Genomic DNA, 13,044 nt, shown 5'->3' with positions numbered 1-13,044 from the left:
TAAACATGCCCCAAACATAAATGTCCATGGCATAATGCATGTAGTAAGTTCTTTTCACTAGAAGGATTTCTATCACTCTTAGACATTTTACTAATCATAAGATTAATGAATTAGCATAAGTTGGTTCAACGGAAGTCAAACATGGAGTGTGTGAAGATGGTGATACTCTAGTGGGAGTTGTTAGCTTCTAAACCGAATTTATAGAAACTGAGTTTACTTGGCTAGCTTATAAACCGAGTTTACAGATATGCAATTTCTTCTGCTAGTTTATAAACTTAGGTTAGACACATCGGCAAATATAATATTAATTAGCAAAATACACTATCACAAAAATCAACATATTGTAGCCATAGATGCGACAATTATGTCGATAAGATTTTCCATTGAACCATGAATAGATTAGTGGCTAGAATTAAATATAAGAAATCTACGAAGAAGTTGATTTTCGAAAGTATACCTTTCAAAAAAGGTGATCCTTAGCTCCTTACTGACTTTTGAATTTGTGCCATCAAAGTTGACATTCTGCCTGACCTCGAGTCGAAGCTTTTCATTTTATAATGTCTATGATCTATAATATTTTGGGAAAAACCATGAATCGAAGCTCTTCATTTTGTGATTTTCGACTGCTTGATATAATGGATCAAGTGCTCAATCCTAAAAGCTTTGCACATGTAAATACTCGATTTGATACCTGATAAAAGAATGATGAACATGGTAGCCATAGCCAATTCCCATTATTGATTGCCCAATCTGAATCAATGGAGAATCTCCCAAAAACATTAAGAAAGAAGTGGAATTAAGAAAAAATACCAAAGAGAGAGAATCGATAGATGGAGATAGAGATGAGGAGTTAGAGATATAAATAATGAAACTGCTTACTGCTAACATTGCGAAGGAGAAGGAAGGATTCAGAATATGAGAAATAACTATTAAAATAGTTTTAGAGAAACAACAGCTTTATAAAAGTAAACCGGTTGAGGGGGCCTAAAAAATTAGAATATTTTTGAAAAATATGTGGAAAAGACACATAAGCGAAGAGATTCTAAATTACTGCTATATCAGTATTCAGTCTACGAATTTACTATATAATATGGATGTAAATCTATTCATTTGAAAGATTTCAGTGATAAAATTTTGATTGCAACTATTTTTCTGTAATTTTGAGATTAAGAAACGTATCGGTATTTATTCAAATTGTGTTATATTTTTATTTATTTTAAGTTTATAGTTTCAATTGGTATTGCTTCTAAATTCCGTTATTTAGAACTAAATTAATATAATTTTATAAATATTAAACTAAAATAGTGTTATTTTGTATATTGAAGTTAAATTTTGAATTTCCAAAAATAGTGTTATTTTATTACTTATCCCAAAAAAATAATTTCTAATGAGATTCTGGCTCTGTTCTTTATCACTGAAAAAAACTGAACTGAACTGAACTGAACTGAATGCTACTGAACTGAACTGAACTGAACTGAATACTGAACTGAACTGAATTTAACTGAATGCTACTGAACTTAACTGAATGATACCGAACTTAACCGAATTTAATCGAACGTAACAATAATGATGATTAGACTTTAAAATAATTTAATGATAATATTGGACATTAATAAGCTTATAATAATAATAATAATAATAATAATATTTCTACCAAAAAAAATAATATCAATAATAAATAAACATATTATTAAAGATTAAACTAAATTAAATATCAAATATAATCTAGGCTTAATAATATTTCAGATATGTTTAATGTAGATCGTAAAGACGCCATGTTAGCAGTGCGGAATGATATCGCGCAACAGATTTGGCAATCATGTCTAGCCGAGAATGAAGTGGGAGCGGGGGATGAATTGAGAGTGGAGAATGAACTTGACGATGATGATGAAGTTAACGAAGATGATTAAAAACAATTAAAATGTAGTTGAGCGAGTTAATTTTTTAGAGCATTGTAATGTAAACGTATTAATATAATATTTATTTACTTTTCGTAAAATTTGTAAATAAGTTGCACCAAATAATTATAATTATAATAAATAATGATAATATATATAATGACAAAACATAAATTATATATAAATATAATTATAATGAAAATAGATAAATTAATATATAATAAATTATAATAATTATAATAAATTGCTGAAATTATAAATAAATAATGATAATAATAATAAATTATATATAAATAATAATAATATATAATAATTATAATAAATAATGATAAATTATTGAATATTAAAACTGAATACTGAACTGAACTGATTACTCGTGAACTGAACTGAACTGATTGTTAAGTAATAAAGAACAAGAATAGGGCCTCTCTCTTAGAGTAAATTTGAAAAAGTAAATATATGATATGTCGTATATGTAAAAAATAAAAAGGAGGGAACCATCCCCATTTTCTCTCATTCCGATTCCCGCCCACAGTCCTCTCTGCTCTTACGTCCTCCCATTTCGACCATGCGACATCATCCGACCGGCCAGCCTTTTCCTTTCTCTTCCTCCTCCCTTTATCATCTGTCTTCTTTTCCCTTTCACTCTTTCTCTATTTCTCCTTTCCGTCTACATACTCCGAACAGCGACTTCAAAGGCGGGCCGACGACGTGAAGAGCGAACTCCAACCGATAACTGGAGTCTCCATTTCCATTTAGGTATTCTTTTTATTAGTCTATTTTCAAATAAATTATCTAGTATTATATAAACCGGTTTGGATAAAATCTTTTTGATGAATATATCTAATTGAAACGATCAGCACTATTTCAAGAATATATACTTTGATAATAGGTAAATTGTTCGACATTAAGATTGGAAAATCTTAAGTTTCCTTGGGCTTCTGGTTCTATAGAAAGCTGAGGTGATTTATGGGGTTGGTTAATGGTAAAAGTTGCTGTCTATGCCTACTATTACTTTCCCTTGTAATTTCGATTGCTAATGTAAAAGAACATTTTGTTTCATTATTTTCAGCTTCAGGAGAAAGCTTATAATGAATTGATGGCATATTCAGTAATAGTGTCATGTTGCTATGCTGGCTGGCTGCATCAGAAGGAAGCTTTACTAAACGTTGAATATCATGGTAGACTCTTCCTTCATCTATGTTGTTATTATTATTTTGTGGTTTTCCATAGTTGAGGAGATCAGAACTATAATAACTTGTGCCTATAGATTTAAGGATATGATTGAATTTCATGCTTGTTTCCAAGAATATAAAAGCTGGATCATATTAGACAGCAACGTTGTGAAGTGCTTATATAACCATAACTATCATAGCCAAATTAAGTAGTATTCACCTTTATCTTGAAAAGAAATGATGCGTATTTGAAGTTCTCACAGCTTAATAATGTACTGAGGTTCTTATGCATTTTATTCATGTTGGTCTTTTAATCTTGTTGCTTTAAGGCTGGAGGTTCACACTTGGGGGAAGAGTTCAACAGTGAGATGGGGGTGTAACAGTTTGAATCACTGAGTATTGTTATTGAATTATAACTGAGTATATATACAGAGTAACAATCCTTGTTGTAGTGAATAACTATACTAGCTAACTGTATGGTTGAGATAAACTCTATCAATAAACAATATAATCTCTAATACTCCCCCGTAGTTGATACGTTCGGAGGCCGAACGTTGAGACTATTACGGAAGTCTTCGAAGAGTGGGGAAGGTAGACCTTTGGTGAAAATGTCAGCAATTTGATATCTAGAGGGAACATGTAGAACTCGAACCTCCCCTTTGGCTACTCTTTCGCGAACGAAATGAATATCCATTTCTACATGTTTGGTGCGGTGGTGCTGAACCGGATTGCCGGCTAAGTAGACGGCGCTGACATTATCACAATAAACAATAGTGGGTTTCCGGACCGGGCAGCCAAGTTCAAGAAGAAGATTTCGAATCCAACACGTTTCTGACACAACGTTTGCCACCACGCGATACTCGGCTTCAGTGCTGGAACGGGATAACGTGGGCTGCCTCTTCGCGGACCAAGAAATGAGGTTATCCCCAAGAAAAACACAGTACCCTGAAGTGGAACGGCGTGTATCGGGGCAGCCTGCCCAATCCGCGTCTGTGTAGGAGATTAATTGGGTGGGAGATGAAGCAATGAAGCTGAGACCAAGGTCAAGTGTGCCGTGAACATACCGAAGAATTCTCTTGAGGGCAGCCATGTGTGTGGTTTTTGGATCATGCATAAACAGACAAACTTGCTGAACGGCATATGATATGTCAGGTCGGGTGAGTGTCAGATACTGAAGAGCACCGGCCAATTTTCTGTATTCAGTGGGATTGTGATAAGCTGATCCTGAGGATATACTGAGCTTCTGTTTAGTGTCGACAGGGGTAGCCGCTGCATTGCAGGATCCGAGACCTGCTTTCTCAATAATTTCAGATGCATATTTCCGCTGTGATAAGAATAGGGAACCATGTGATTGGGTGACAGAAATTCCCAAGAAGTAATGTAACGGACCCAAGTCTTTCATTGCAAATTCCGAGCTGAGTTTGGAGATGATGGACTGCTGAAGACTGTCAGACGAAGTGACAAACAATGTCATCGACATACAAGAGGATATAGGCCGTGTCTGTGCCTTGGTGATAAATAAAGAGAGAGCTGTCTGATACACTGTTGGTAAATCCCACTTTAGTAACATATGCGGCAAACCGCTGATACCAGGCTCGTGGAGCCTGTTTTAGCCCATAGAGTGATTTCTGAAGCAGGCACACATGATCTGGAAATTTTGCATTACGGAAACCCAATGGTTGATGCATGTAGACTGTTTCATGAAGATCCCCATGAAGGAAGGCGTTCTTGACATCCAACTGACGAAGATTCCAATTTTTGGAAATTGCAAGACTGAGAACTGCCCGAATAGTCGCTGGTTTGACCACAGGACTGAAAGTGTCACCACAGTCGACACCGGCCAATTGACCTGACCCGTTTCCAACTAGTTTGGCCTTGTATCTTTCAAATGATCTGTCCGATTTCGTTTTGTGCCTGAAAATCCACCAACTACGAATAACATTAGCATTTTTAGGACGGGGTACAAGTACCCACATCTTATTTTCAATAAGAGCCTCAAACTCATCAGTCATGGCTTGTGTCCAATTGGGATCACATAATGCAAGGGCTGGTGTTTTGGGTAAAGGGGAAATATTATGTGATGTGGAAGTGTGTAAATTGAGCAGGCGACAGGGTTTGTAAATCCCGTGTTGTGCTCGTGTGGTCATGTGGTGTACGTTTGGATCGGGATTGGAAAGATTGGTGGCTGATTGCTGTGGAACAGCGGTCGCTGTTCTATTTGAGGAATTATTTTCAGAACTGAATGGTCGTGTTGGGGACGAATTAGGGGACAGACGCGACGAGGAGCCAGGGGACACAATGGACGCAGGGGACGACGACGCGGATGCCGACGGGACAAGACGCGAAGAAGGAGATACAGACACAAATGGAGTGACAGACGCAGGCGACGAGAAGCCTGTTTCGGAGGACGCGGACGGGACGAGACTCGACGACGACAAGGTGGGAGGACTGGGCGACGTAGAGTTTGGTTCGATCGGAACAGGAGGTGATAATCCACCGATTTCAGTGTCGACGTTAGGAGTAGAGGTAGAATTTGCGCTTTTGACAGCAAATGGAAAAACAGATTCGTTAAAGACGACATGACGAGAGATGATTATTCGGTTTTGGGATAAATCATAGCATTTGTACCCGCGATGATTGGATGGGTAACCTAGGAAGACACAAGGACGGGAGCGAGCTTCTAACTTGTGACGAGAGGAAGACAGAATCAAAGGAAAACATAAACACCCAAAAACACGTAAGTGAGAGTAAGTGGGTTCCCTTTGATAGAGTACTGTAGTTGGTGAATTGTAGCCCAATATTTTGTGAGGGTATATATTGAGTAAGTACGTGGCGAGTGCAAGGGCGTGGTGCCAAAAATTAAATGGAACGGAGGCATGATTTACGATGGTTCGAATGACATTATTAATGGTTCGAATGGTGCGTTCAGATTTTTCATTTTGAGAGGAAGTGTATGGACACGAAAAACGGAATTCCATTCCATTAGTAACGCAAAATTGACGGAAAGAATTATTATTGAATTCACCGCCATTATCACATTGAAAGCATTTAATGTCACGTTCAAACTGAGTTCGGACGAAAGTGCGAAAAATCAGAAATACAGAATAGACTTGGGATTTCTTGGCTAGAGGAAAAGTCCACAAAAAATTAGAGTAATTGTCGAGAAATAAAACATAATAACGGTGACCACTGGAACTCAAAGTAGGAGATGTCCATATATCACTATGAATTAAGTCAAAAGGCATAGAAGCAGAATTAAAAGATGATTGAAACGGTAATTGAACTTGTTTTCCAGTAACACAAAATGAACAAACAGAAGCATTCCTAATCCTATTACACGAAATTAAATTTTTATTCAAAAGAGCGTCTAAAATTAGAGGTCCGGGATGTCCCAAGCGATGATGCCAGACATCGGAAGATAATGCAGTGAGAGCGGAAGGAGGAGAAAGTGATAGGAGACTGCTAGACACAACTGGATAGAGATCCCCGGTACTATTACATCTCATGATAGGAGTCCCCGTCCGTAAATCCTTCACAGAAAAACCGAAAGGATCAAAATTCACAGACACTTGATTATCAGTAGTAAATTGACGGACATAAATTAGATTTTTGATCAATTGAGGTGCATGCAAGACATTATTTAATTTAAGGGGATAGTGTTTGGTGGCTAAAGATGCATTACCAGATCCACAAATAGGCACACAATTACCATTACCGACAATAATATTATTATTGAGGCTCGAATGAAAATAAGACTTGAGTGTACCTTTGTTTGCAGTCATATGGGACGTGGCTCCTGTGTCCATGTGCCATTGATCCGGTGGTGTGATGGTCATGGTGTGCATGGCATGTTCAATGTCTGTAGGGGCATAGCTTGGGTGCGCCATGTTCAGATGAGCCTGTGGCATGTTAGGGCGCGGGCCGAGGATGCCGGGGTGCGACTGTGGACGACCAGAAGGTGGCTGAGTTGGCCAAGGTGCCGTCGGGAAGGGGCACGGTGGAGCTGCCCATGTCTGCTGCGCCGCCCAGGGATAGTGGGGAGCCCAAGGCGGGTTGAACGGCTGACGGTAAGAGGAGCCGACCGAGTTTCTGTTGTGGTAGCGACCCCCTCTTCCGCGATTGTGACGGCCGCCGTATCGCCCACCGCGATAGGGCTGTGGCACGCGATTGTGCGCTGGCCGATGGGAGTGGTGCGGCGGCTGTTCAGCGACATCGGAGGATGCCGATAGCGCGACAGTGTCGGTGGAGGGGCTGTTCTTTTTGGATTTTGCTGTTTCCTCTAGGATCAACATAGAACGGGCTCTGTGGAAAGGAGGAAGAGGATCTCCGTGTCGGATCTGTGTGCCAACTGTGTCGTAGGCGTCAGTTAAGCCAGAAATAAGTTGCAGGACCATCTGATCATTGGTAACAGGACAGTCAACATTCGAGAGTTGATCAGAGAGGGATTTGAGATGCTGACAGTATGATGAGATGTCGGAGAAATCATCGAGTTTGATTTTTGAGAATTCCTGTTGAAGGAACAAAGCACGAGAGTGCTTATTGTCAGAACAAATGTCTTGTAATTTGGTCTAGGCTGCGGCTGCAGACGAATCTGCTTCAATGATTGTGTGTAGTAAATCAAGGGAGATAGTGCTGTAGATCCATTGGAGGACAACAGCGTCAATACGTGACCAGAGTGCAGGGTTTGTGTTTTGGAGAGATGTAGCGGAAGGGTTTGGAGATGGAAGGATATGGTCGAGAACTTGATAGGCTGTATCATGGAGTTTGAATAGAGCCGCCCAAGTCGGGTAATGGCCTTTTTCAATATCAAGGGTGATTTTGATAAAGGTGGAGATATTGGAAACAGTTAGGGATAGATGAGTGGTGGGAGTAGGATCGGAGTTGGGAGAGGTCGCGGTTGTGTTTGTATTGGTGTTGGAGTTGCCGGAATTGTTGGAGGCCGCGGTGGTGTTCGTCATTTTAGGTAGAGGAGGAGGGCTGTGTTTGACGGCGGCGGCGGCGGCAGCTTAGGGAAGCTAGGGTTTTCGGTGAGATGGGGAGAGGAAGGTAGGTTTAGGAAGAAAGATTAGTCTCTGATACCATGTAACAGTTTGAATCACTGAGTATTGTTATTGAATTATAAAGAAAGTATATATACAGAGTACAATCCTTGTTGTAGTGAATAACTAATACTAGCTAACTGTATGGTTGAAATAGACTCTATCAATAAACAATATATAAACAATATAATCTCTAATAGGGGTTCACTGCAAGTTCATAGTGATGAACAATATGGATGTTGCTCCCAAGGTCAGTAACGTCACATAGTTAGTTCCCCATCTATCTAATGATTTTTACATGCAATTTTTACGTAAATCCTTGTCTCAATTTGTTTTTTTTTTGCAAAAGATGGAATAATAATTAATAATGCTAAGTTACTAACAAATTTATGGGATTATTTCTGCTCTTATGCAGTTTTATGGGATTAATAGTTGATCTATTTGGAGTTTGATATTAACTCCTAGTCTTCTGATATGTTACATTTTACTGTGTAACATGTTTCTGTGGGTCATAATACAATTCCGGAGAGAGATACGATCTGGTCAGATTCATTAAGTTAATAAGAAAGCAGGCCTCTGTGCTCATCTTTGCATTAGACTTTATGTTTGTGCATAATGGAATTTTGGGCACTGACTGTTTTGTGCTTGTCTGGATCTAAAATCACCTGTTTCTCACTTTGGGTGTTTGTCTTCTAATTTTGGGAAAGGACTTTATGTTGAAATTTTCTTTTCTTGGTTAGATATTGTTTTTTTTTTTTTTTCAAACGAATCATATTCGTTTTAAATTCTCTGTTTTTCATAATAAGACTCAAATTAGAATTTGGATTTTTAAATCTTAAGTTTTGAAACTTGAAAGCAACATACACATATATAAAGTTCTGACATAATCTTATTTGTTGCGTCCTCCATGACAACTACATCGAGCATTTGTTTATCAGGAATCTTCTTTTGTGAAACTGACGCATACGAGTCGTATCCCTTGAATCTTGACAACACTAGGTACTTTCTCATTACTAATTTCATTACAGGATAGATCTCACTTTTTTTTTGTGACTAAAAGCTTAGGCGTAGGAGTCCTGCTCACTCTAATTAATCAGTCTATTCGAAATGTTTACACTTTGCACTACTTTTTTTCTATGTCTATGATAATCCCTAGCCTATATTATCCACATGGAAGCTTGCGACCACAATAGGACTCCTGACAATGTGCTTTCGCTTAGAATCTACCCAACTAAGTTGACCGAAAGCTAGGAATTCCTCTGTCTTCTTTGGACCTTGAAGAACTAGCTTGTAAGTTAACTTTTCATTCATGGCTTTAAACTGCAACTTCTTTGGAACAACACTAACATTTAATCCATTAATAGGAGTCCAACTCGCAGTATAGGTTGAAATTGCGTCCCCCACATTGGTTACAGTTCTGTGAAATTCTTTGACGGTGGTCAAGTTGGATTCTGACTCTTCTCCGTTGAAGAACGCAATAAAAGAGGGATAATTGATGTCCAATGAAGGGGAGGAACAATCATTAGAAGGTGATTTTGTGATAATTTGGATTTGGCTTTGGGTATAATTTAAGGCACAGAGTAATTTGACATAGTCGGTTGACTTTAAGTCATAGATAAGGCCAGGATTTAGTGCCTTGTTGGGATTTATATGGCCGCTTCCCATCGCTACTGGAGTGGCCGGCAGGTTAACGAGACCAAGATCTTTGATAGGCTCATTGTTGCGATCCATGGTATCAGCAGTGGTCATCATGGCGGATTTTATTGCAGCAGGGCTCCAATCAGGGTGTGCCTTCTTCAAAAGAGCTGCTACTCCTGCTGCGTGTGGGCAAGCCATAGATGTCCCAGATAAAATTTCAAAATTACTGAATATCTTTTTACCATTTTTGAATCCCACTGAACTTTTTTCAGGCCAAGCAGCCAAGATTTGAGTACCAGGAGCCATAATGTCAGGTTTCAACACCTCTGGGATAATGCGAGATGGTCCTCTTGAGCTGTATGCAGCAACACTTGGTGCTGCTGTATTTCTCACACTATTTCTCTTGAATTTTATGCTTACTTGTGGCGAAGTGCTGGCATTTATGTACTTTTTGAGCTTTTGCCCATTTTGAAAATTCAAAAATATTGCTGGAAATCGGGAAGGGAGAGACGAATCAAACTCCGTGGAATTAGTAATGAACACACCTCCAGTAACATTTGTTGCTCCCACAGTACCAAATTGGATTTCGAGTGAGGTATCAATTGTCTCTTCACATACTACAACACTTTTATCAAAATCAGAAAATTCGGCGACTGTGGAACATGCTCCATTGGTGAAAACAATTGGAAGTTTCCTAGAAGGAAAATCTAGTGGATAGATAGCTAGGCCAGTGACTGTAACTCCATCTCCGAGTTTCATAACAGCATTGAACTTTCGGTCTATTGTACTAGCAGCAACAGTAAGAACCCAAGGTGCAGCATTCCTGATTGTCAAGATGGAAGACCCTCTATTCCCTGCAGAGCCTGCCACAACTATATTCTTCTGCACAGCTGCAAATGTGGCCAACGCAATAGGGTCTTCATAGAAAGGAACCCCAAATACGCTCAATGAGATGGACAAAACATCAACTTGATCAATAATTGCTTGATCAATTGCAGCAATTATATCAGATGCAAAAGTCCCTTCATCCCACAGGGCCTTATAAACTGCTACATGCGAACGCGGAGCCACTCCGCGGGCAGTTCCCATGGCATAACCAAAGTAAGATGCTCCTTCCACAAAATTCCCTGCCGCCGTGCTAGATGTATGGGTCCCATGGCCATCTGTATCACGGGTAGAATTCATGGATATAGTGACATTAGGATCATTTGCAATCACTCCTTTGTTGAAGGACCGGGCTCCGATGAGTTTCTTGTTGCACAGCGAGGAATTGAATTGGGTTCCACTTTCACATTCTCCTCTCCATCTTTTTGGAATACTAGACATTCCTTTATCACTGTAGCTCTCACTTTCCGGCCAAACACCTGAATCCACCACTCCAATAATCATACCTTCTCCATAATTGGAATTCTTCCAAGCTCTGGATTTGGGATTGAGACCAAGAAATGAAGTTGAACGAGTTGTGTCCGCTTCAACTCTTACATCTTTGAAGGCGGAAATATAGCCAGGTGAAGCTTTTAAAATGTCAAGCTCCCAAGGAGTAAGACAAGCACTAAAACCGTTGATAGCATGGGTGTAAGAATAGAGAAGTTTAGAAGAGGCGGCTGCTGCGGCAGAGATTGAAGTTGTGGCTGTAGAGTCTGTGAAAACAGAGGAAAGAGTAGCCAAGTGCCAACTGTGCTGTGTGGAGAAGGCTTTGGGCATGGCAGATACGTCCATGTGGATAATGTAGGTGTCGGTTTGTGCTACTAGTGCCGGAATGAAGAGTGTGAAAGCAGTGGTTAGAGCAAGCCATACTTCCAAATCAATATTGTAAAACATTGCTTTGGCTGAAGGATATGAAATAATATGCTGAGACAGTAGACTTGGTTTCTGTTTATATAGACAGTGGTCAATTACTTTTTGATCGTTAATTGTTTTTATTTCCTGATGCAGATCTGATCAGTGTTATTTTTAATTCTGAAAATGACTAGTTGGCAGCTAATTATGGAATATGAAAAGAAACATGCAAGAAACCATGTTGGCATGTGCGGCAAAATGATAGTTGTTAGTGACGGTGATGATAATAAAGAAAATTCTTCAGTTCTTTTATCCAAGGTAGCAGCTTCCCTCCAACTTTTTGTCTGTCCTCTCTTTATAATTAAAAATGGTAGTCAAGTTTCTACTCAAATTTGGCGGTTCTTTCTTTAAATATGACTTTCACCTTTTACTACTCCGTTTTTAAGATTTTACTTTGATTTGGATGCTCTTCGTATACTGTGTGTTGGAACTTGGAGTTAGAATGGAAGGACCATCAAGTTGACTGTAAACAAAGGTGAATCAAATGGCTGGGAAAATAGTAAAATACGCATATAACTTGCAAATGCCCTTGTACATGTTCTCTTAAGGTAAGCATCTCCAACCCATGCCTTTTTTAATGTGGAACTATTATAACACCAAAATATGACATTACAATATGATATTAATATATATTTTTTTTTGAAAAGATATATATATATATATATATAATATTTTGAATAATTGAGTGATATTTTTTTTGGAAGAAGTGATATCTGTGTTTGAATATTATTTTGTTTATGTTAATGTGCTATATATTATATATTTATATTTTGATCTTTCATTTCTAATAAATTATTGAATATATATTAGCTGTACATTCTAAAAAATTGATGACTTGTGGAGAATTTCCGATTAGCTTCCGTCCCTGTGGATGGGTTCGACGGGGGAAGCTATATATAGTAGTGAAGTTGTAACCATTAGTAACTAGAAAGTCTCCATTAATGCTTCATTAATGGCGGTTACATGTTCCTTTAAGTATGCCCGTTAGCTTATTAATAGCTTATTAATAGTCTTTATTGCGGGATCGGCTCAGTTGTTCCGCTGGCGGATTGAGAGGTTATGGCGATTCGCCACATAGGTTCGCCCGCGGATCCCTTGTGGTGAGGTCTTGGTGATCCGCCTGTCGGATCCCCTTGCTTGATACGCCGTAACATTCCGGTATCAGGCAATTAATACGTGGCCGTTCTAGGCGAATATCTCAATATTATCAAAAATTTAAATATTTAATTTGTAATTATCTAAATTCTATACAATATGCAAATGACTAAGATAAACAACACATTGAATTATGAAACCATATAAATTAACATTCAAATAGAAATGCACATCAATAAAAATAACATGCAGCTCCTAATACAACGAACAAGGAACTTAACAAACAACAATTTAATACCACATAATTAAACTAGACATTACAGTAAACTGCAAATATAACTAACCTTGGTGTTTCGCTTT

The 13,044-nt window shown here is 38.6% G+C and overlaps 1 protein-coding gene across 1 annotated transcript; it reads right to left on the bottom strand.

Moving 5' to 3' along the window:
- Positions 1-8,679: 8,679 nt before the first annotated feature.
- Positions 8,680-11,571, bottom strand: LOC136235304 (subtilisin-like protease SBT3). The gene has a single exon (XM_066024905.1). The coding sequence runs from the start codon at positions 11,569-11,571 to the stop codon at positions 9,265-9,267; it is 2,307 nt and encodes a 768-aa protein (XP_065880977.1). The 3' UTR covers positions 8,680-9,264.
- Positions 11,572-13,044: the final 1,473 nt, after the last annotated feature.

Source organism: Euphorbia lathyris, chromosome 7 (genome assembly GCF_963576675.1).
Source record: "Euphorbia lathyris chromosome 7, ddEupLath1.1, whole genome shotgun sequence".
In the NCBI taxonomy this organism is placed as follows: domain Eukaryota; kingdom Viridiplantae; phylum Streptophyta; class Magnoliopsida; order Malpighiales; family Euphorbiaceae; genus Euphorbia; species Euphorbia lathyris.
This window is presented reverse-complemented; position numbering and strand designations above follow the sequence as displayed.

Bases quoted from the DNA above. Each gene is read 5' to 3' on its own strand.
- LOC136235304 (XM_066024905.1), bottom strand. From the start codon at position 11,571: ATGTTTTACAATATTGATTTGGAAGTATGGCTTGCTCTAACCACTGCT.